Source organism: Arachis stenosperma, chromosome 5, assembly GCF_014773155.1.
Source record: "Arachis stenosperma cultivar V10309 chromosome 5, arast.V10309.gnm1.PFL2, whole genome shotgun sequence".
Taxonomy (NCBI): Eukaryota; Viridiplantae; Streptophyta; class Magnoliopsida; order Fabales; family Fabaceae; genus Arachis; species Arachis stenosperma.
The window spans coordinates 131838161-131862995 of NC_080381.1; the positions used below are offsets into that span (position 1 = coordinate 131838161).

Here is a 24835-nt window from a genome sequence, read left to right on the forward strand (position 1 = left end):
GTATAGAGTAATGTTTATATTTCTTTCTTCTAAAATTTCTCATACATATTTTTTGTGAAAATGGTTGTATCTACAGGTATAACACGCTTCGGAATAAGGTTGACCTCTACAATGCTCTAACTGGTCCGAAAATTAAATCTCAATACTTCTTTTTAGACATTGCACATATAAGTATGGGTTGAATTTAAGGATATTTTTTCCTCTTAATTTTGTATACTTCTAAATTTATTTATATATTATGCTACAGTTTTTTATTTTTTTTTCTTTTACAAAATTCTTAATCATATCATTTATAAATCATAATTTAAATCACTTAAAATTGGTCTATAAAATTTATGTAATATTCTTAATCACATATAACAATTTAAATAGGTTAAAGTTACATTTTAAAGCTTATAATAATTTATTAGTTAGTAAATAAATTTATATCATTATTATTGCATATTACTTCACTAAAAAATATATATTTAAATGTGACAATATCATATTAGGTGGAATGCTTGGTCATCTTTAGCATTAAGACATCGGCATTCAATTTGATCCACCAAGAACCGATCACATTTAATAATATGATATTATTTAATTCAACTTGCTAATTTGTGTATTTTATTAGGAATAATTGGTATTATTCATGATTACAGATAAAAATACTATTATTAATTAATAAATTGCTTTAAAAGTGGGATAAGAAAAAATGGGCAGAAAGAAGATGTACTGGGGCTTCTATTCTAATTGCAAAATTTTATGAAGTCATTTAATTAAGTAATTAGAATATTAATTTTGAATTACTGCTAATAAACTTTTTGCTATTTTCGGTACATTAGTATATATTAATTGTTCAAAGAGAAATGTTAAGGACTAATATTTTTTATTAATATTAGTCTAAAAATTTTTAATTAAGTCCATATAATATACAAATATTTTTTAATCAAGTCTTTTTAAATTAAAATTTTTGAAATTAAATTTGTAACATATAAAGACATTGAAATCATATTCCTATATTTATTATATTTTACCGTTATAAATAATACAATAAATTTATTATACTAATAATTAATTTATTATTGCATATTACTTCACTACTACCATTATTTCAGCGAACATAGGTCTTAACTTTGGATCTCTACAATACAAAAAGAGTATCATATAGTCACACCAAGCATCGGGTGTATTTCATTCATGTAGGTGAAGTATTCTAAAACTTCCTAAAACTTAAACATTTGCAAATAGCCTAAAAGTTTTCTATTAAGTCCATATAAATCTAGAAATTTTTTATTAAATTCATATAATATACAAATATTCTTCAACCAAGTCTTTTTAAATTATAAATTTTGAAATTAAGTTTGTAACCTATAAAGATATTAAATCTATATTCTTATATTTATTATATCTTACCGTTATAAACAATATAATAACTTTATAACACCAATAATTAATTTATTAATTTCTATAAACTCAATCATTAAATGTAATAAATATCCATATAATAAATGTCATAATAATATTATTAATCATAATAAATTTTACGTTACAAATATTTAAATTATATATTCTTTGAACTACTTATATAAGTCTCTAATCACTATTTTTTAAAATAACATCAAATTTACCATAAGAAATTTCTTTCCAAACTATACAACATCTCAAACTTACTCAATGGAGCATCATTCATTGGACAATATAACCAAACATACGGACAATTGGTTTATCAAAGTTCGCGTGGTTCGTCTATGAAAAACATTAATACCCAAAAATAAAGAGGAGCCTCTTTTCTTAAAAATGATTATATTAGATGAAAAGGTACAAAATAAACAAATTTATTCTGTTTTTAAATTGAATTTAAAAAATACTTTAATTATTTTTGTTTTTTATACTTTTAATATTATTTTACAATACTTTATATATAATTATATTTTAATATCGTTAAAGTTAAACTTCTCTTAATTTGATAATCATTGTTCCTTTTCTAATAATTTAAAAAAATAAACGCAATCATTTTTTTAACTAATTGTTAACAATGATTTACTAACACTAGAGGGAACACCTCTTCATGTAATTGTGAAGAAAAATATGATAAACAATTCAAAAATTTGTTAGAAGAAGGAAAAGTCTATACTATAAAAAATTTGAAAATAGAAGATGCAAATAATTTGTATAGAGCAATTAAAGGTACTATGAAAACAAATTTTTTAATAACAACTATTGTGAAAGAAATCAAAGATCCAATTTTGAACATTCTCCAACACTATTTTAAATTTGCATCACTTGAAACATTATCTGACAGAGTGGGTCAAAGACAAATTTTAACAGGTAATTTTATTTTATATTATTTCAATTATTCTTATTAAAAATAATTTATTAAAAAAAATCAACACATTTTTGTTTTTTTTTATTGTAGATGTCATTGAAAAATTGCATGCAATAGGAGAAGAAGAACAAGTAGATGTTAAAGAAAAACCCACAAAAATACAAAGAATGGAATTGATACTCAAAGAGTAAAAAAATATACAACCAATTCATTTTTCATTTAGATATATAGTTATTAACAAAATACTATTAATTTTAGGAACATCGTGTTGAAAGTCATGTTGTGGAGAAATCTCTCAAATCAGATAAATAAAGAAATTACAACACAAATCAAGGGCCAAAAAATTGTTGCACTCACATCAACATTGGTTAGTGAATATAAAGGTATGATCTTTTTCAAAAAATTTTAATTTGTTTTTTTTAGTTCAAAGAATTATATTTTATATAATACATTAATTGACACAATACAACACAATCTTATTTTATATAACCTATTATATTATAATATTAGGTGATTATTAGGTTAGCACAATTTCAAGTACAAAAATCTATATCAATCCAAAAATTGAAGAATTCACACAGCTGACTTATGGATATTTCATAACTAATAAGTCTCTCAAAAATTAATTCATTTATTTCTAATTTATATTATTCATTGATTATAGGAACTAACTTCGCCAACACCAATATCATCAGACGAAGATCACATACCTATCAAGAGTTTGAGGAGAAAAAAAATGATACAAATTCAAGACACATTTTCGGAAGAAGACTATACATGCAAAGAGAGAGCAAACAACACAAAAGAAAGTGCACACAACTCACCAATTCATAAGGAACATGCCTTCATAACAACCTATGACAGAAAGAAGAAAGCAACAACTCTAACAACAACCAATAAAAAAAAGGAGGACGAGTGCCACATAAGAAGACCAATTCCATCAATTAAACCAAATACAAAAATCAATTCTAACATTCAAATACTTTGTACTACCATTTCTTTTAAATAAAATACCATTTAAATTTATTTTTAGTTTATACATATTTCATTTAATTCTACAAAATATAATAATTTTTAGTATTTATTATATATTATTATTAATTTACCGTCCCGCGCATCGCGCGGGTCACATTCTAGTATAAAGTAATATTCATTAAAATATATTATACCTTTAGGAGAAAGTCTAGGAGCAGTAGATTTTGTGATTTTTAGCTATCAATTAGCCATTAATGATGTTTTTAATAGTGTAGAATCATTTAATTTTCTTTTGATGGTTAAATACTGGCCAGAATTTAACAAAAGTGCTGATCTCCTAGCATTCCTCTACTTTTAGATTAGTATATGATTTAAACTCCGAGATTCAACTCTGCCGTGCAAATACGGGACATTAAACTAGTTTACCATCTTAATCATGTGTCACTTTAACATCGAAAACACCAAAAAAGTACACATCGCGCAGATTTGTTAGGACTTGACAAAGCAAAGTAGCGGAGATGTTGGAGACTTGTGAAATAATGTTAAAGTCATCTAGAATATTTTAAAAACCAAACTGAGTATTTATTCTATTTTCTATGAAACCATAAATATTCTCGTTAGATGCAATCATATTTGAACAATTTGATATTCTACAGGAGACATGACTCTCCGAACATGAATTTTCGATATCCAAATCTTGAATTCAAAACCACTAATTTAGGAGAAAGAATCTACCACTCTAACCAATAAGGAGATACGTCGCCTTCTTGTCAAAAAACAAAAACAAAGTCTTCCCTTTTCTTCTAATAAAAATATTCAACTCTCTCTTATTCTTTAATGTAAATAAACAAGGAATGAAACTAACAACTGCAGATAGGATTACATATTGAAAGCATTGTCGGCAATCGCACGAAGACAAGGGGGCAATAGTCATGCAGCAAAGGACGACCAGGCAAACGATGTTGGTTGGAAGGACAAAGTGACTCGGCGGGTGTGACTCGAAACAAAGTTGGATAATTTACAGTTCTATAGGCTGCAACTCCCTTAGCTTCAAGCTCTGCAAACCTCCACACGTACGTCAAGTGCGAACAAATCGTCAACCAATGACCTGTCGCCAACTTGGAGGAGATGATGGAAGAGAAAACAAATCCGAGAAACATTTTATTAACCAAATGTGGGATAACATTTGTGTTCTCTTCCTTGAGTGAGCAAGCAAAAAGCTGCATGACTTTCTTTCATAGTTATCAAAACCAAACCCACAATCAACCTGGTCAAACCACTGGTTTGGTTAGGTTGTGATAACTATGCTTTGTTCTTCTTCCTTATGCATGATCATGCATAATTACACACAACTAATATGCTCTAAGATACCATGGTGACCCATGCATGCATATATCAAAACACAAATCAAAATATCCCGTATTTGCTAGAACTGAGTTATGGTTATCTTATCAACACAAATTAGTCACACAACCTTGCGCTCTGCGCAGATTGTACGACTAGTTCTATAAAAAGTTATAACTTCATCTAACCAATGAGACAAGCTTTAAGTCGTTTTCTGCATACAAGTAAGGAAAATCACACTTACCAATCGAATTAAAAATACAAATATAACAGCACAGTGTGATATACAAAGAATATGTAACATCTTTTAGGCCTATACTATGTGCCCCGACATTTTTGCTGCCAAACTATAAACCATCATTAGTATGCAATTGTATTCCCCCAAAGCATGCTTCAGGCATGTAAGAAACCTAAGCTACGCAAAACCAACTCAAGCTCATTAGTATGGTTCAAATGTTCATAGGTAAACCATCCCAAAAGCTGATTTCACGGCGAGATTAAATAAGCCACATCTTAAGGCAGTGTAAGCAGTGGAAAGGAATAAGAAAAACCTAGAGAGCACTGAGGTTATATAAAATAATAATATTAACAATAATAATATAATTAAACCACTACAGCTTGACCACTGATACCGTCATGAAGCTGAAGAGAGCCGTCTTTCATCAAGTTTAGGCTCAAACTCTTGAATCTCTCCCTTGAATATTGCCTAGATGCTTTTCTCCAGTCAGTTCCAGTTTTCATCATGGCAACAAACTCCTCATAACTGATGCGACCATCCTGTTAAGTGGAAACTTAATTAGAAGCATTAGAAAGGCCAACAAAATTTGACAATATGTGGGATGAGATCGAGATCCCAAGCCAAAATGTAACATGAGAAGAGTATAATTGTGAATTTCCAAGAATGGTTTTATTCTATTAATATAATAAAGGTATCATTCGCAGATAATGAAATGTGATAATTAAATAGAACTGCATACAAAAAATGATGTGTAAATAGATATAATTCAAGATATGATCATTGATGTTTTCAAATAATATCATTAATATAAGTTGTGTAATGACTAAGAATGAAAGAACCAGCAGCAAGGAAAATTAGAAATAAGTAAGGAATAAATGACAAGCAAGAAGATTAAACCTTATCAGTGTCAACTTCACGCATGATGTCATTCAAAACATCATGATCAGTTTCTCCTGACTCATCTGCTAATGCTTCCTGTAGTTCACCAAACTCAATATAACCACTACTGTCTTTGTCAAAATACTTGAATGCTTTGCGGAAATGCTCATCGTTCTCCATTTTTTGCAAGTGAATGGTAACAGCTACAAACTCCCCATAGTCAAGTATTCCATTCCCATCGACATCGGCCTAAAGTAATTCAATGCAACAATTCAACAAAGGAAACTGTCATTGAACCAAAACATTGTATTACTCTTGGATTAGACATATGAATCACTTCAAACAATGGTAAGAAACTGTAGCATCAATATTTAATACCAAATATCACCTTAAAACACCTATAAGTAGACACCTAGACAAAATTTAATCATTCAATTGCATTAATTTTGGTTCCAAAACATCTCCATATAACATGGGATGCAATGAGATATAGATAGAATTTAAAAAACTTCATTCAATGATAACCTGGCGCTACTCATCATAAAAATGCAGCCTTTTGTACACAATCATTTAGCAAATCCAGAATGGTTCCAGAAGAACTCCATTAAACTTATTAATATGTCCTGATAAAAAAAGAGCTGATATTATATGAAGCAATTCGGTCATGAACACTGCTCCCTCTGCTCTACAATAATTGTCCAACAAAAAAAAAGCCTCGGTAACAGTAAAAAATTATGTGACTAGACAAAATTGGCCTCATGGAAATTTAAAAAAAAAAAAACTTCAATGAATATTAGAATTACACTTACTCTTTTTCTTAAAGTTACAAAATTATTACGCTTATAGATGTAAAAGAAAAATTAATACTAACCTAAATATTGTAAATAAGTAAATTTGAAACCTTTAAAAAAAAATACAAACTGAAACAAAGGGAATAAACGATTATAGAAGCATACCACTTCCATCAGCAACTTTATCTCTGGCTCAGCCAATTGTGAACCAACTTTCCTCAACCCAGCCTTTAGTTCTTCGTATGTTACTCTTCCGTCTTTGTCGGTGTCCATCAATGTAAACATATCTTTGATTATTTCTACCTCTTCAACAGATAAATGATCTGCAATTACCTGAAAAATTCATCCAAAGAAAATCCAAATCCAAATCATGAACATTTCAACTTCCTCATTAATTTGATCCCGCAAAAACTTGAGCCAACAACAAGGCATATACGAAAGTGGATTCTAACCCGAAGAGCTTTCTTTTTGAATCTATTCATCATAGAAAACTGCTTAAGCCTTGACCTCACAAGATCACCTAATGGAACATTTGGAGCTTTCTTGGCATTTTGTAGCCATGGATGTGCTGCAAGCATAATTAAGAACAGTAAATGACACCACTTTCAACATTGGGTGGACTTGACTGACATTCAGCCTCCCTAGCCATGGGGATTCAAATATGTAATAATTTGTTCTCCTTTCAAAGGGAAATTGGACAATGGGGCAAAGGATCCAATGAGGATGAAAAACCTTTAGTTAAAACAAATAATAAGTCATCCTGTTGGAACACACATGACTTCAATATCTTTAACTTTTTTGAGGCCCATTGTTGCAAAATAAACCATAAATGCCAACGTTCAACTTCAGCGTTTATTCCCTCTAACCAATGAATCTATGTTAGACAAAGTGCACAAACAACCTTATATTTTAAACCCAAATTCAAATGAATTTCCAGCTTAGATTCTGAATGATAATTAAAATTCAGTGTACACATAGCTTTAGCTTGCAAGCTACAAGCATGAGAAAAAAAAAGCATCTACTTGGTGCCTTTTCTACACAGACCACAAATGAAGAATATGACTTTTTGAACATGTGGAAGATGCAACTATGGAAAATAGTGGTAATGGTTTTCAACCAAAGGTATGACCAATTCCACTATCATATTACAATCCTACCAAGAAAGTCTAAGGTGATTTCATTCCAAAATTTTCCACAATCTCCTTCCCAGTTCCCACCTACCTAACCAACCAAGCAGGACCTATAGATCCTCAAGTACCTGGCTATGTATTCTACTCTTCCCTCACTAACAACAAGACAAGGAATAAAATTCATCCACCGGAGCAGTAGCAACTCAACTGCTCAAGAATCGTTGTATGCATAATAGGCATTAAGCATAATAAAACCCATAACAAAACAAGAATCATGCTAACCAGACAAACAAAATATTTTACTCAACAAAACCGATACTTGATTGGCACGTACTCACCACAGAGAAAAGATGTAATCTCCAAAGTATAAATAGCAAGGGACTTACCAAGCACCTGTTCAGCAGTCAAGCGCTTTTTAGGATCTGGTTCCAACATCTGCCGGACAAGGCTTTTAGCGCTATCTGATATATGCGGCCAAGGTTCCCTCTTGAAATCAATCACCCCCCTCAATATTGCCAGAGCCACACCTTGCTCCGTCTCTGCCACAAACCAAAACAAGAACACAAAAGCCATTAGAGAGAGAGAGAAAAAAAAAAGGGGGGGGGGGGGGGGAGGACTGTAACACAATAAAAAAATGCAACGGCTACTGGCAATGCAAAAACCTGCCCAAAACGGAGGAACCCCACAGAGCAAAATATAAAGGATCACACCAGCACTCCACACATCTATCTCCGGTCCATAATTCCTCTTCAATACCTCCGGCGCCATGTAGTAAGGACTCCCCACAATCTCCGAAAACCTCTCCCCTATACCAAAAGCAACATCAAAATTCACTTCAGTAAAAAAAAGAAAAAAAATTAATCCAACTAAACTCATTCAAGTCCAAGCAATCAATCAATAAATAAATACAGTCACTTATTACCAAAATCCCAAAATTGAATTCACCCGTTAAATTGAAGTGAACATAGGTTAATTCATGCACAGAACAAAAGGAAAAACCAAACTAATCCACCAATTCATTTCCTGTTTTTTTCCATATCATACCTGGCTTGAAGAACACAGACAAGCCAAAATCAATGGCCTTGAGGGGCGAATTCTCCTTCTTGTTAGCAAACAAGAAATTCTCAGGCTTGAGGTCTCTATGCATGACACCGTTAGCGTGGCACATCCTAACAACCTCCGCGATCGTCCGGAACACTCCGGCGGCGGCGCGCTCGCTGTAGTGTCCCCTGGCAACGATCCTATCGAAGAGCTCGCCGCCCTCACAGAGCTCCATAACTATGTGAACGTTCTCGTCGTCCTCGTAAGCTCCCTTCAGCTGCACCACGTTCGGATGCGGCGGCAGCGTGGACATGATCTTCACCTCGCGCCGCACGTCGTCTACGTCGACGGCGGTGCGGAGCTTCCGCTTCGAGATGGACTTACATGCCAGAGCTTCTTTGGTCTCGCGGTCAGTGCAGAGGTAGGTTATGCCGAATTCGCCGCGGCCCAGCTCACGGCCAAGTATGTAATCGTCGCTGATTCGGGCCCGGTGCTGCGGGCCCGCGGGGATGTCGTTGTTGAGGACGCGGATCGGGTTGGCTGGCCGGGCCGGAGTGGAAGAAAAGGGGTTCGGTTTACGGTTGTTGGTGTTAGGCTTTGTGGTTGTGGTTGTTGTGCTGTCTACTACATCTGCTCTGGCGCAAGCGTTGCAGTTTCCCATCCTTTTTCTTTTTATTTGTTTATTTTGTTGTTTTGTTCGGTTTTGGAGGTTTAATTTAGAGTTAGGAGTGAACACTGAATACAGACCAGAGCGGTGGGTTTGTCCCGGCAGTTGGGTTTTCCCGGCGGGGAAGCGGGGCTAGCGAGACAAAAGGGGGCAGTTTGTGTGAACCTTGGTAAGTTTAGTTGAGAAAAAGTAAATCACCTTTTGGTATTAAGTACACCTTACTTCTTATAATAATATAATAATATAATAATAACAGAAAAAAACTAAGAAAAAAATCTTTTAAAGTGACATAGTAAAATGATGTTCTAATTATTTTTAAATTTGAAATATTTATTATTTGTGAGTTCTATTATTTTAATTAAGAGTGATTAATGGTGTATTTTTTTTTAAATGACAATATAACTTTAGAGAAGCCAAATCCAAAAGACTAATAATAATAATCAATTTCATATGTTTAAGAGTAATATTATATATTTAAATCTTTTTATAAACCAAGTCTAATCAAGTTAAATATTGAGATTTGGAGTAATATTATCTGTTATGAGAGTTACCTGAAACGGTGATTTGCGCCTGAATATGAGATTCGGATTCCTTCCGAAGTAATGTTCAATTTGTGCTGGTGTCAATGTGCTACCATCCAAGTTTTCGTGAGGAGGTGGAAATGGTACCTGCAAGTAGGAGTGGTAAATGGGGAAGCCCGTCTTACCAAAAGTCTGCCCTCTGGTGGACTGGCCCGCCACGACCTGCATACTGAGGTGGTCTTGAAACTAAACTTATAATAATAAAGACGAGAACAAACAGAAACATCTAAATATACAATCAACCATACAATAAGAAACACAATACTAAATAAAAACGTCAAAAGATAACATCACACGTACAACAAAAAACATAGGAATGGTAAGAATCGTCAAAAGATAAACTCAACCAAACTACAAGTGAAGAAAACTGCAACAAGCTATTTCTTCGGGGCCTTCTTGAAATAATGAGATGGGGTGTATTTATCCGAGGGAGCAATCTGTGTCCGTAGATTATATGGACGACCCTCAGAAACAGCTGCATCCAGACCACTAGGTCCGCTACCACCGCAACTCTTAGAAGCACCGACATCTGGCATGCTGGCTCTGTCAGTGTCACAGATACCAAAAGCACTCATGCCCGGAGCACTCAATCCACCATAATAATACTCGTACTTCAGGTACTTCCCTCCAACTGCCTCTTTTTCCTGCGGATATTCATTCAAATCGAACAACTCGGTCCGCGGCGGTGCGGAAAGATGAGAAGGATCAACAAGACACGACGATCGATTAATCGAAAAGTCGCTAGCGTGACCTGATACGGCACGACGACCAATTGACGGCCCAGAATCAGCAAGCCTTTGCTGAGATGACTTAAATAGATAATTTATGTCTCTTAGTACTTGAGACAAACTGATGTCATCAATTCCAATCAATGGACTAAAGTGGCCATCGGGTAAAATTACCATATGTAGTATGTACGGCTTTGCTAGATCCCTGTCAAACGTAAGTAATGTTTTTATCTGAGAACCTGCCAAACGTAGGTCATGTTTAGTGTTTTCCAATGTGCTCAGCTGTAACTTTGGTCTACATACAGGAAACAGAAAACACGTTTCAACAGTTTGTTGTTTTTCTGTACAAAATGCAACCTACATTTTACAGCTTCGATTTTCTTTTTTTTTTTCTCTTCCATGTCAATCATGGACTACGTTTTGTAGAATTCTGCATTTACAATTTCACATTTATATATAACATACCATGCACCAATATATTTAAATTACTCAATTTTTTATTCTATTATTAAATTAATTTCTATAGATTTTACATTAGTTTTTTACTTTCTTTTTTAGTGCTTCTGGAAAGAAAATATTCTTAGGATCACGTAAAGAAATGTAAAAGCAAAAAGTACTTGTTCACATTCTATGGGTCAAAATTTTTATTTCAACAATGTGGATTAAGTACTAGTACGGCAGTACCAACGTATTTATTTTTGTTCACCTTCTAATTTTTACATGTGAGTTTTTTTTTTTAATTATTTTGTTAGTCCTTATAGTTTTATTAAATTTGTAATTAAGTTATTATACTTTTTTTCTTTTAATTGAATTCTTACACTACTTTTAATTTTATAATTAGGTCCTTCTTAGAATAAAAATATTAGAATTAACTAAATATTTCTTTACAAATTAAAGGTATTTATAATTAAAAATATAATTACATCTTTGACCACATGTATTTTGGAAGAAATATTCTATTAATATTAATGTTTTTAACATGAAAATGACTTAATTACAAAATCAAAAACAGTATAAGGATCTAATTAAAAAAATATAAAAATTTAATTAAAAATTTAGTAAAATTATAAAAACTAACAAAGTAATTAAACTTTTTTTGGGATCTACTTGCAGTCTTACAAGCTGCAAAAGATGCTAAAAGGGTGTGTAATACTAATTAGGAGTTAATACCTAAATTGGTCCCTGAAATTCCCAACTCGCATCAAATAAGTTCTCCATTTTAAAATAACCAAATGTATTTCTCACTATCAGAAACGTAAATTTCCGTTAGCCCAAAAGTTACTAGACATTAAAGCGCCGCTGATGTGTATAGTTAAGTCCCAAGTTGACAGTTTGATGTATGCTGATGTGGACACACAATAATTTCAACTCAAATTGGTGTCGCTGATTGCATGAAGCATGCGTACGCACGAGCATCCCTCTAGAATGAAAATATTTTTGTGCGAGCATCGTGCTTGTATCATGCGTACGCACGATGCCAAACTAGAATGAAAATGTTTTTGTGCGAGCATCATGCGAGTATCGTGCGTACACGGTGAGGTCGGTAGCTTTATCCCGCTCTTGGATTTGGCAAGTCGGGGATTAAAGATTCTATAATAGCCGATTCTCCACAGAGTTATTCTCAGAAATTCTGTGATGAAAAATTCGATAGATATCTGTGAATCACCTCATCATAAAATAATAAAGCGGATTTAGACTCGATAAGTGAAAAAAATAGATATACCGTGAGAGATAAAAGCGTGTCCTAAGCTGAAAACCGTACCAAACAAACTCCACCCTTTCATAATCAAACCGATTTTTTCCTCCATTATAAAGCCACATTTTTCTTTTTTCTTTCTCCACATTTTTCTATCAAACATCATATCTTTAATTATTCATTTGAATTAATTAAAGATGAGTATAGATATACCATTAGACTAGTTAACGCATGATCAAACACACATTAAACCACTCTTTTTCTTGGTTCAACCAAACCATGACCATGAAACTAAAACCAAGAAAGAACTTAACCCTGATTAGTTGTAACTTCGTTCTTCCTCCTCTCATCATCGAACCGAACTAGGATACAACCATGGTCACCTCTTGCTCATTCATTGTGTTGCTTGGTGTTGCTGAGGAAGGGAGCCACGAAGCTTTCTATACTAACTCACCTCTTCTCCACCATATATGACCAAGCTTCTCATTATTCTTCATACAACAAAAAATGCACAAAACTAAAAGAGAAAAGAGGGATAGAGACGGAGCCAAGAGAGGAAGAAAAAGCAAGAATGGAGGCTAACCGAAAATAGGAGACTCCCATCTAAGCAATTTTATTTGAGTTCTTCCTGCTGGGTAAGCACCAATGTCCTCCTTTCCCCACCTCTTTTTAAAATTCAAAAATTCAACTCTCACTATGCTCCATTTTCAGTTAATTTGATCGGTTCCTTCATGAACAGACGCTTAAGGAGAGTAAGAGCTCTTCTCTTACTCATGTATCGTTCGAAGAAATGGCCTTGGAGATGTGAGAAATTCTGATTTTCGCTATGTTAAGGTTTCTAATTCAAGGAAAAAGTAGAAATAGAATTTTGAACTTCAAAAGAGGTAAGGGTTAGGATATATAGAATATTATGGTTGCTGCTGTGTGTACTTATGATGATTGATGATTTATTATGTGTTTGATTGATTAGGGGTGCATATTGAATTTCTGTTATGATAAGATGCAGAAAAGTGAATGTTTAATTATGTATGTGTATTTGTAAAAAGGTGAATTAAAGAGTCTGAACTCTTGGAGCTGTGCTAATCATTCTAGAAACTTTGGTTAGTCAAAAGAAAGATAGAATTATGATTTTAGAGGAATTTTAGACTTAAATATAAGATTTGGTATGTGAGGTTGTTAGAATTGTATTGTGCAGAATTTCTGCAATTTCTACATAATTAGCAGCAGAATGAACGAATTTCTGGGAGCAGCCTGGTAGTACGAATCCCCACACCTTTGTACTATTGTACCAGCAAGTGCATTATGTCGTCCAAGTAATACCTGAGCGAGTCAGGGTCGATCCCACGAGGATTGTGGTTTGAAGCAAGCTATGGTTATCTTGCAGGTCTTAGTCAGGAGAATCAGAAGGTTGTTGGTTGTGAGATCTAAACTATGTTGACATGTAACTAATAAAGCTACTCTGTAAATTAAATGGAAATCAGTGATAGGGATAAGGTAAAGGATTGGAGTTGCTTTGTCTTTCTAAATTAATTCCGGTATTAATGTCCTCTTTTCTTGTGAATGATCTCTTCAATGGCAGGCTGTAAGTGATTGGCGCCTTTATTGAGAGGTCATCAATACTCCTCTGGATCTGAACCCTAGGGTTAGTGTGGATCCATCTTTGCTTGAGGGTGAAGCGCATACAGTCCATTCTCCTTGATGATCCTACTCTAAACGCCACAGACAAGGTCGGATCTTCCAGATCAAAGAATGCTGCATCATTGGGTTCTAGCCTCTACCACAGAGACCCTAATCTCCCCGAAATTGACTGAACTGGTATTCCAAGAAGTCCCCAATGAAGTCGTGGATTATCCGTCTAAGAGATGTATGATTCAAGCTGGTGGTGCATGTTTTCCACTGAAGTATTCACACAAACCCAAGTAGACGCGGGTGTTTGTCAGGCACATTCGTCTTAATGTGATGAACAGAGTTGATTGTCACTGATCATCCTATCCACCATGTTGAAGTGCGAATATATATCTTAGAATTAATCAAACACGGATCGAAGAAGAAACAGTAATACTATTATTAATTCATAGGACTCAGCAAGGCTCCTCCCCTCAACCTAGGAGGTTTAGAAACTCATACTGAAGTAAAATACAATGCAAAACATAAATGATGGTAAAAAGGTTCGAAGATGGTGATTAAAGGTCTAAATTACATAAATTTAATCCTTAAATACTAAACAGATGACTAGTAAGGATAAAACAGTCTATTTACTGCTAAAATCCACTTCTGTGGCCCACTTGGTGAGCGTTTGGGCTGAGCATTGATGAGATCCACGTGCTATGAAGTCTCTTGGATATGGAACGCCAGCTAGGGGGTCCTCATTGGGGGGTTTGGATGCTGGTACTGCTTTTGGGCGCTGGACGCCTGGAACGGGGCAGGTAGCTGGCATTGGACGCCAGTTTTGAGTCTTCTAATCTGAAGCAAGATATTGACAATTATATATTGCTGGAAAGCTCTAGAAGTCAGCTTTCCATAGCCATTAAGAGTGCTCCATTTTTACTTCTGTAGCTCCAGAAAGGCTCTTCCGAATACAAGGAGGTCAGATTCGGATAGCATCTGTAGTGCTTTCTCTTTCTCTGAATCAGACTTCTGCTCTAACTCCTCAATTTCAGCCAAAAATTACCTAAAATTGTACAAAAACACAAAAACTCATAGTAGAATCCAAAAATATGAATTTAACACTAAAACCTATAAAAACTTAACAAAAATTAAATAAAACATGCTAAAAACTATATGAAAATGATGTAAAAAAGCGTATAAAATATCCGTTCATCACAACACCAAACTTAAACCGTTGCTTGTACCCAAGCAACTAAAAACACATTAGGATAAAAATAAAATTAAGATGCAATAAATCTCTAAGTTACAAATAAAGCTTAGATACAATCAGATGAGCGGGACTTAGTAGCTTTTTGCTTCTGAATAGTTTTGCCATCTCAGTATCCATTGAAACTTAGAATAGTTAGCATCTTTAGAAACTTAGAATCCAGATGATATCATTGACTCTCCTAGTTAAGCTTATTTTGATTATTGAACACAACTTTCAGAGTCTTGGCCGTGACTGACGAATGAATTTTTGCCGGTATAGAAATTATTAAGTAGTCTATCGTAGTATAGTCTAAACCGACGCAAAATCCATCATCAAACAAATCTACAATCTATAATCGAGAGTATTAGTCCCAAGTCGTTCTTCCCTAGGAATGCTACAAGGATGCATGTATTGGTTAAGTGGTCTTTTTGTGGTTTGAAGAGTGTGGCATAGAAGTGTGAATAAAAGAAAACAACAATCAATCAATATTAAAAGCCTTGGCCAAGGTTGAACATTGGAAGTCCCATCACTATAGCTTCCTTCAATTGTGATAACAAAGGAGTGTTGCTTTACTTAGTTAACCCCTAATTATAGAGGAAAGTCAAGTAAAAGTAATTAACTCAAGTCACAAGTCCTAGTCTTACCCTAGGAAAGTCTAGCTTTAGTGCACTCTAAGTCAATTAGCAATCCTCAATTCTTAATCGACGATTGACATCCATTATTCAAGTGTCTCCAATGACTCAATCACTAGGCCAAGTGAGGGAATGCTACTCCATATCTAAAGTTGGCATTTTCTCAAACATTTGGAGGGTAAGAATGAAAGACATAGTAAAATTGAGAAGAGACTTAGAATCAAAGCAATTCAACACAAGAGATTAACAACAATCAACAATGAACAACAATGAAAATGAGATCTTTAATGAATCAATAGAATCCAAAACAACAAAGCTAATTCTAAGATCTACAAGAATTGAACAATTACAAACACTAATTGAGATTATAGAAGATGATCTACAACATGAACAAAGTAAATTGAGAGTGGCAATAGATCTCACCAAGGAATGGTTGAGAATTGAGAAAATGAAGATGAATCCTAGAGAGAAGTTGGAGTTTCTCTCTCTACAAATGTAACTAACTAAAAATATCTACCTAATGATCTAGAATTAGTCTATGGATGTGAATGTGTTAATGTCATGTCAATCCCCTTCAATCCTTGGCTCTTATATGCATTTTGGCGCCAAAGTTGGTTGCTGAAACCTTCCCAAAATCGCCAGGCACGTGTTGCCTTAATGAGGTCATGTGCCATCATCGGCGCGTGCGCGCATGGTACGCGTGCGCGTCCTTGGCCTGTCTCGCAATGTGCGCGCGAGCGCCTTGTGCGCGTGCGCGTGCTTGGCTGACTTTGCTTCTTTGACTTTTTATGCTTCTCTCCATTTGTATGCTTCCTTCCTTGCTTCCTTTGATCCATGCCTAGCTTATTCCATCCTGAGATTACTAACAAACATATCAAGGCATCTTATGGAATCAAAGAGGAAATAGAATTCATCAAAATAAGACTTAAAAAGCATGTTTTTACACTTAAGCACAAATACGGGAGAGATTACGAAATCATGCTAATTTCTAGGCTAAATGTGACAAAAGGCTATCAAGATGCTCTAAATTCAATACAAAACAAACTGTCAAATTGGGGTTTGTCAACCTCCCCACACTTAAACCTTAGCATGTCCTCATGCTAAAATAAGAAGGAACTAAGGGTCATGACATTGAATGCAACTAAACTACATGAGTCCTATCTAAATGCAATTATCTAAGCAAATGGAAATGCTTAGTTCAAACAAATCAATTTCCAAGAGGGCATGTGTAAGCACAAGAGCTAGGCAATAGGAATTAAGTCCAAACCACAATTGTATTGAATTATCAAAAAAAAAAAGAGTTTAAACTTGCAAGAATATAGATAATATGGGTGAACACATGTGATTGAACTTTTGAACCCTCACCGGATGTGTATCCGCTCTATTCACTCAAGTGTTTAAGGGTTAATTCACTCAATTCTCTTCTAATCATGTTTTCTAAAATTTGATTTTCTTCTAACAATCAACACTTATTCACTGCATGCATACATTCATCATGAGGTCTTTCATTTAGGTTGTAATGGGGTTAGGGTCAAGGTAGGATCATTTATGGTTAAGTGGACTAGCATTGAATCTTTGATTAACATAGACTTTCCCACCTAACTATATAATGACCTATACAAGTTCAAGCTATCCTAACTACCCACTCTTCACTTTTTCTTACATACTCATGCATTCTTATTTGGTTCATAACACTTATGCATTGATTCCTTTTTATTGACTTCACTTTGGGGCAATTTGTCCCCTTTTTACTATTTTCTTTCTTTTTCTTCTTTTTTTTTTCTTTTTCTTTTCTCATTTTCACTTTTAATTCCCTTTTCTTTTTTTTTCTTTTCATTTCTCTCTCTTTTTTTTCTTTTGTCAAACTATATACAAGAACATCAATGCATAAGGTCTATTCATTTAATCAATACAAGAATATGTACCCAATTTCTAAACATGAAAGTGTACTACCCCTTTTATCCCATCCAATGTTCCCAAGCCTCACCAACTTTGAATAATAAACACTCTCACCAGGGGCGCAGGTACATATATGAAAAGGGGGGCAATGGCCCCCCCCCCCCCAAAATTTTAGTTTTATTTGAAAAAAAAAAACTCTACTCCTCCTTTTCTTTATTTCCCAGCCCCCCTCCCTTTTTATTTCATAATTTTCCCAGCTCCCTTGGCCCACTTTAATTTTTACAAATAGCCCAATAACTCATTCCCCATCTCCTTTTTTAATTTCCCAGTATATAACCAGTTTTCTTCCCATCTGGTCATCCCCTTTTTTTATTTCCTAAATCCTAATTCCCAGCGCCAGTCTCTCTCTCTTCCCTTTCCCTCCTTCACTTTCCAAAATTTCAGGTAACAACTTTTCTTATTCTTCTTCTTTTTTATCTCTTTAATCTTCTTATCTTTTACCTCTTTGACTCTTATTTTTTTTATTTTTTGCAAATTAAAAAAAAAAGATAGTAGTTCAACAAGTGATTCTTCACTCCTCTTTCTCAAAAAAGGTTCTATTTTTATTCTTTTTTATATATTTAGTTATTTACTTAATTAGTTAATTTATTATTATTTGTTAATTAAGTTTATGTTATTATATGTTAGTATGTATATTTAGTTTTTTTATTAGTTAATTATTTAATTACAATTTTATATTATTTGTACTAGGATGTTAGTATTATTGTTCTGAATTTTAATATTTTATTTTAAATTAAAATATAATTTTTATATTTTATAAAGATTTAGACTGTAATTTACACTTTTTGCTAAATATATTTTTAATTATAGGAACTTATTTGGCCATTTGAATTATGAGTAAGTTCAAAACCATTGATACATTTTTTAAAAGAAAAGATCAAGAGAATGAAGATGCTTCTACTATTACTACTCCAATACTTGAGGGGTCATCAAATTTCATTACTTCAAGTTCTCTATTGAATAGCTCAAAGCGTCCACGACTTCTTCCAAATCAACTGGATGTTTTTCGTTTAGAAAGAGATCCTGGAATGCGACCAATGATTTGGAAGTTTCCTCCAAATAAAAGAGATGAAATCCGTCGGGCTTATATTAAAGTTGGGCCAAATCAACCAATTCTTGATAATTATCCATTTTCTGGTGATAAAAGTCATCGTCGCTTTCAAGCTTCATGGTTTAAATTGTTCCCATCTTGGTTAGAATATTCTATAGAAGATGATGCTATATATTGTTTTCCGTGCTTTCTTTTTGCTAAGAAACCTTCAATCAATACGGGTTCAAATGCTTTTATTGAGAATGGTTTCAGGAATTGGAAGAAAGTGAATAGTGGAAAAGAATGTGCGCTTTTGAATCACATTGGCAAAGGTCCCAACTCATTCCATCATAAGGCGCTAAAATCATGTGATGATTTGATGAAACAATCACAACATATCGACAGACTTCTTCATAAGCAAACATCAGAAGAGATTGAAAAGAATCGAATTCGACTAGGAGCATCTATAGATTGCATTAGATGGTTGACATTTCAAGGTTGTGCATACAGAGGACATGATGAAAGCCAAAGTTCAAGCAACAGAGGTAACTTTTTGGAAATGTTGAAATTTTTGGGATCTTACAATGAAAGAGTGAAAAAGAATGTTCTGGAAAATGCTCCAAAAAATGCTAAGTATACTTCAAATGATGTCCAAAAAGAAATTCTACATATTCTTGCTACTAAGGTGAGAAATTCAATTAGAGAAGAGATTGGAGATGCCAAATTTTGTATTATTGTTGATGAAGCTAGAGATGAATCTAAAAAGGAGCAAATGGCCATTGTTTTGAGATTTGTTGCTCTAGATGGTTTTGTTAAAGAGAGATTCTTTGATCTTGTGCATGTCACTGATACTTGTGCAACAACTTTAAAGAAAGAATTGATTTCTGTCCTTTCTCATTATAATCTCCAAGTTGAAAATATTAGGGGTCAAGGGTATGATGGTGCTAGCAACATGCGGGGTGAGTGGAATGGTTTGCAAGCTTTGTTTCTTAAAGATTCTCCACAAGCATACTATGTACATTGTTTTGCTCATAGGTTACAATTAGCATTGGTGGCAGCTTCAAGAGAGGTACTTCAAATTCATGAATTTTTTACTCAATTAAACTCTATTGTCACTATTGTTAGTGCTTCTTCAAAAAGACATGATCAATTACAAGAAGCTCAAGCAATTGAAAATGCAAACTTGGTTGCTCAAAATGAATTAGAAACAGGCAAATGTGCGAATCAAATAAGCACTTTACAAAGAGCTGGGGATACTCGATGGAGCTCTCACTTTAATTCTATTTGCAGTTTGGTAAAAATGTTTACTGCTACCAACATTGTTCTCAATAATATCATTGAAGACGGGACAACTTATGCACAAAGAGGTGAGGCTTATGGTGTTAGTAAAATATTATTGTCATTTGAATTTGTTTTCACTTTGCACTTGATGAAAGAGATTATGGGAATCACTAATGTTCTTTGCCAAGCACTGCAACAACAATCTCAAGATATTCTTAATGCAATGCATATTATTTCTACATCAAAGTTACTTCTTCAACAATTAAGAGATGGTGGATGGTGCAATTTTCTTACAAATGTTAAAGATTTTTGTGAAAAGCACGAAATTGAAGTCCCTAATATGAGTGCACAATATGTTTTTGGAAGAGGTCGATCTCGTCAACCAAGTGTGACAGTTGAGCATCATTATCGAATAGATGTATTCTTGGCAACAATTGACTCTCAAATACAAGAGTTGAATAGCAGATTTAATGAGCAAACAATAGAGCTTTTGACTTTGAGTTGTGCCTTGGATCCTAAGGACAATTTCAAATCATTTAATATTGAAGAAATTAGCAAATTAGCAGAGAAGTTTTATCCCATTGACTTTCCTTCTAATGAGCTAAATATTTTGAAATCTCAGTTGCAACATTATCAGCATGATATACCAAATCATTTGAAAGGCATTGGTACACTTTCTGAATTGTGCAACAAGTTGCAAGAAACAGGAAAATCAAGAACTTATCACATGGTTGATAGATTAATACGTCTTGTTTTGACTCTACCAGTGTCTACAGCAACAACAGAAAGAGCTTTTTCAGCAATGAAAATTGTTAAGACAAGACTCCGAAGTAAGATGGCTGATGAATTTCTTGCAGACAATTTGGTCATCTATATAGAAAAAGAATTAGCAGCTATTTTCGACACAAATTCAATTATAGATGATTTTGAAAATAGAAAAAAACGTCGAATAGCTTTTTCATGATACAAAACTGTAAGTGGTAATTTTTATATATTATTGTCTTACTTTGATTGAGATTATATATTTATTTTTTTTTAATTTTATCAATAGAAATAATAATATAAAATATTTGTAGTAAATTATTAAATATCGCCCCCCTAAATAGTTAGCCTAGCTCCGCCCCTGACTCTCACTAGCCTAGGCTAATCAAAGATCCAAATAAGGACTTTTATTGGTTTTCCGCCTTGGGCTTGTAATGTGCTAATTTGAGAACAAGTTGGTTAAGCATAGGCTCAAAGTTGGCTAACAATGGAGAGTAAAATGTTGGCTATTTGGGCAAGTGGCTAATGAAATAATGGCCTCAATCATATAAATGCATAAATACAAGAAATAAATGGATATATAGAATCAAGCAAATCAAGGATCGTAATCATAGAAAGAGAGCTATTTCACACAAGAATGGAAAATAAGTGGTTATAAAATGTAACCACATCAATAGGCTCAAGTCTCACAAGCTTGTGTTCTTAGTTCAATACATGCTTCACAAAGTATAAAATTCAAGCAAGTTTTACCAAAAATTTTCTTTCAATCAATTGGGTTAATGCCCTATATTTAAGCTTCTTGAAAAATCTCAATGTTTGACTAAGCATTGTTGTGATTGAAAAGTTCAAAAATTTTCTTAGTTCACCCTTTCCTTTTTCACTTAAAACCAATATATTATGCAAAAAGGGTGACTAAGTATTTGCAATTCAAAGTATGATTTCTAATCACAACTACAAACTAAAAACAAAGATAAACAAAATGTATAAAGAAGAATCCAACTAAAAGTATGGAATCTATCATCCAAAACATCTAAAAAATATCCAAAAAGCATCAAAATATCTAAAATCCAAAATAAGCAATAAAAGTATCCAAAGCAACTAGAAATGCATCAAAATATATACAAAGATGTGCAAAACAAGATAACTAGGCCGAAAAGTTCACCGGTTCCCAAATAATGCTACCGGTGCCCTCCCCACACTTAAAATCAAGCATCGTCCTCGATGCTAAACCGGAGGGGCAGCCGCGGCGATGGTGGCTGCCGGCGGTTATGGCAGAAGAGAAGAAGAAAATGAAGATGGGGGTGAGAGGGTGTGCGACTACGCAGTGTGCATCGCGTGCTAGGGTTATCCCAATTTTGAATCGACGCGCGCGCGCACCTTGCGCGTCCGCGTCCCGTGAGGAAACTTGGAATCTACGCGTGCGCGTATAGCGCGCTTAAGCGTATGTTGAGCAAAATGGGAGGAGACGCGTGCGCGTACAGTGCGTGCACGCGTGCATGGAGTTGGGCTAGGGGCTTAGAGTTGGCCCAACTCAGGCCTAACTCTCTGGAGAATGGCCTGGGGGTTGCACTACCAGGCCTGCGCGTACGCGGCATGTACGCGTCCGCGTGCATTGAGAGGAATGGAGATCCACGCGTGAGCGTACGATGCGCGCTAGCACGGGATGGCAGAATAAGTAGGGGCGCGTGCACGTACAGTGCGCGCACGCGTACATTAGATTGGGCCTGAGGCTTAGAATGGGCTCGAGGCACGCCCAACTCTCGGGTACGTGGCTTAGATTGGTGGCAGCACGCAAGGACGCGCGCGCGGCATGTGCGCGTCCGCGCACATGGACGAATTGTGATATGGCGTGCTAGCGCGATGCGTGCGCTCGCGCAGATCGAGTGGGGCCTGGGGCCTAAAGCTAGCCCAGAAATAGCTCAACTCTCTGGGGTTTGGCTCAATCATTTGCAGCAGCAAATCGGCGCGGACGCGGCAGGTGCGCGTCCGCGCGAACTTCCATGTCCTCATAAACGGCGCGCACGCCCGTAGTGCGCGTCCGCGTGGGTCGTGTTGGGCTCAAGGCATAATGTTTGCCCAAGGGAGGCCCAACTCTCGGAAGTGTGGCTCGTGGTGCATCCATACAGGGACGCGTGCGCGTACGGTTTGCGCGCGCGTCCACCCTCCCCCCCCTTTTTTTTTTTTTAACAAGAAAATGCCTAAAAGCTCTAAATTGCCCAAAGACTCCCCATGGTGCCTGCAACTCCTTATTTAGTCAAAATCACCACTCTCTAAAATGCAAGTTGGTTTTGAGATTTATTCTATTTCTACTAAGCACAACATACATGTTAATATGCTAGCAACTAGTGTACACAAACAAGCTAATTATGAAGTGAAAAACTACCTACAATGGTAACTCAAACCACTTATTAAACCAAATTAAAAGAGTATGGAAAGAGTTTACCATGGTGGGGTGTCTCCCACCTAGCACTTTTAGTTAAAGTCCTTAAGTTGGACATTTTGATGGAGTCCTTGCTATGGTGGCTTATGCTTGAACTCTTCTTCGAATCCCCACCAATGTTTGCTCTTCCAATAGCCTCCGGGATCCCAGTTTAAACGTACAAGGCCTTCAAGGGGGCCTAAGCAAGTAACAAGGCCCCTAAGTTGATAGTGATCTATGTATGTTCCGGGGTCCCATACTTTGTTTGTCAACCCCTTTTCTTCTTGATCTTCATGCTTCCAATAGGGTGACAAATTTATTGAATTCTCCTTGTAACTCATACTCATCATCTTAAACCCATTGAATTTGGCTTCACTCCACTTTTGAAACTCTAAGTTTGATCTTCCATCCCTTATGCTCCTTGATTCAAATTGTCCACCAACATCTAATCCGTTCTTACTTTCTAGCCCACAAAGAGTTCTAAGTTGACCGTCCGTTTCTAACAACGCATATTGATATGGGCCAAGAAAATTAACGGATGAGATGATTACCCACTCAATTTGTGATTGGGACGGCGACTTAGCAAGGAAGATATTCAATGATCTTGACATTGTAGGTTCCACTTCCTTTGGCTCTTCCATGATGATTTCCATCTTTCGATAACTCTTTTTAAATTCTTCTTGTTTGCTAACTTCCTTCAAACCTTTATCATTGATCAAGTTATGTGTTGGAGGTTGCGCACCCTCCTCAACATTGGCTTCACATTCGAAGGGGGAAGCTTCAACAAGATCACCATTGTCACTTGATGTAGAGTTATTTTCGTTGATGGAACTTCCTTCTTGTTCAACCTCCTCTAGGTCTTCTTCCACTTCTTTATCTTCAACAATCTTCATTTCCTCCGCTTGTTGCAACACACACTCCATTTCCTTGTGCTTAACTTGAGACTCTAAAGTCTCTCTCATACCTTCCTCTTTGGTTGCTTTCTCACAATCATCCGTGAACTCGTTTCGCTTGTGATATGAATCCCAAGAATCTATCTTTTGACGGATGGTTGCTTGAAGTCGATCCATTTCTTCCTTGAAACGATCCCTTAGTTCTTGTTCCGCTTTGCTAACATAAGTAGGATCATATTGCTCTTGGATTAATGGACATTGATATGCTTCCATGGAGGTTTGTGGCGGAGAGGGGAAATCATAATATGGTTGGAGAGAAGGTTCATCAAAGCTTTGAGGTGGGAAGTTATTTTGGTCATTGGTAGAGGGTGGAATTATACGGGACGTAAATTCTTGGAGGGTGGAGGTAAAACTAGTGAAGGCGGTTCGGAGCTCTTCTTGCTCTTGAAGAATGATACCAAGTGCATCATCCATGGGGACTTGGGTTGGAGGGTAAAAATGTTGGGGTGGTGGTGATTCAAGGGTTGCTTGTTCATAATTGTCACAAGGGTATGCATAGGGGGAATATAGATTTGGATCATATGTGGACACTTGGTGGAAATAAGATGTGGGTTGAGAATATGG

General features: G+C 35.2%; 2 protein-coding genes across 2 annotated transcripts; one reads left to right on the forward strand and one right to left on the reverse strand.

Annotated features, from left to right (window-relative positions):
* Positions 1-4852: 4852 nt before the first annotated feature.
* On the reverse strand, positions 4853-9561 carry LOC130980190 (calcium-dependent protein kinase 10-like). Its single transcript, XM_057903841.1, has 7 exons — positions 8710-9561; positions 8328-8471; positions 8052-8204; positions 6988-7103; positions 6701-6868; positions 5763-5993; positions 4853-5404 (listed from the first exon to the last, which is right to left on the reverse strand). The coding sequence occupies exons 1-7, from the start codon at positions 9365-9367 to the stop codon at positions 5231-5233; spliced, it is 1644 nt and encodes a 547-aa protein (XP_057759824.1). The 5' UTR covers positions 9368-9561; the 3' UTR covers positions 4853-5230.
* A 9098-nt stretch (positions 9562-18659) lies between these two features.
* On the forward strand, positions 18660-21101 carry LOC130981427 (uncharacterized). The gene has a single exon (XM_057905027.1). It carries the CDS (start codon positions 18660-18662, stop codon positions 21099-21101), a length of 2442 nt encoding a protein of 813 aa, XP_057761010.1.
* The last annotated feature ends 3734 nt before the right edge of the window (positions 21102-24835 follow it).

What these genes read in the sequence shown, in the direction of transcription:
- LOC130980190 (XM_057903841.1), bottom strand. Translation starts at nt 9,367, where the DNA reads ATGGGAAACTGCAACGCTTGCGCCAGAGCAGATGTAGTAGACAGCACA. An exon ending in GGTTCCTCCGTTTTGGGCAG is followed by an intron (nt 8,205 to 8,327) that starts GTTTTTGCATTG and finishes GGTTTGTGGCAG; the next exon opens with AGACGGAGCAAGGTGTGGCT. An exon ending in TAAAGTTGCTGATGGAAGTG is followed by an intron (nt 5,994 to 6,700) that starts GTATGCTTCTAT and finishes GAATTACTTTAG; the next exon opens with GCCGATGTCGATGGGAATGG.
- LOC130981427 (XM_057905027.1), top strand. Translation starts at nt 18,660, where the DNA reads ATGAGTAAGTTCAAAACCATTGATACATTTTTTAAAAGAAAAGATCAA.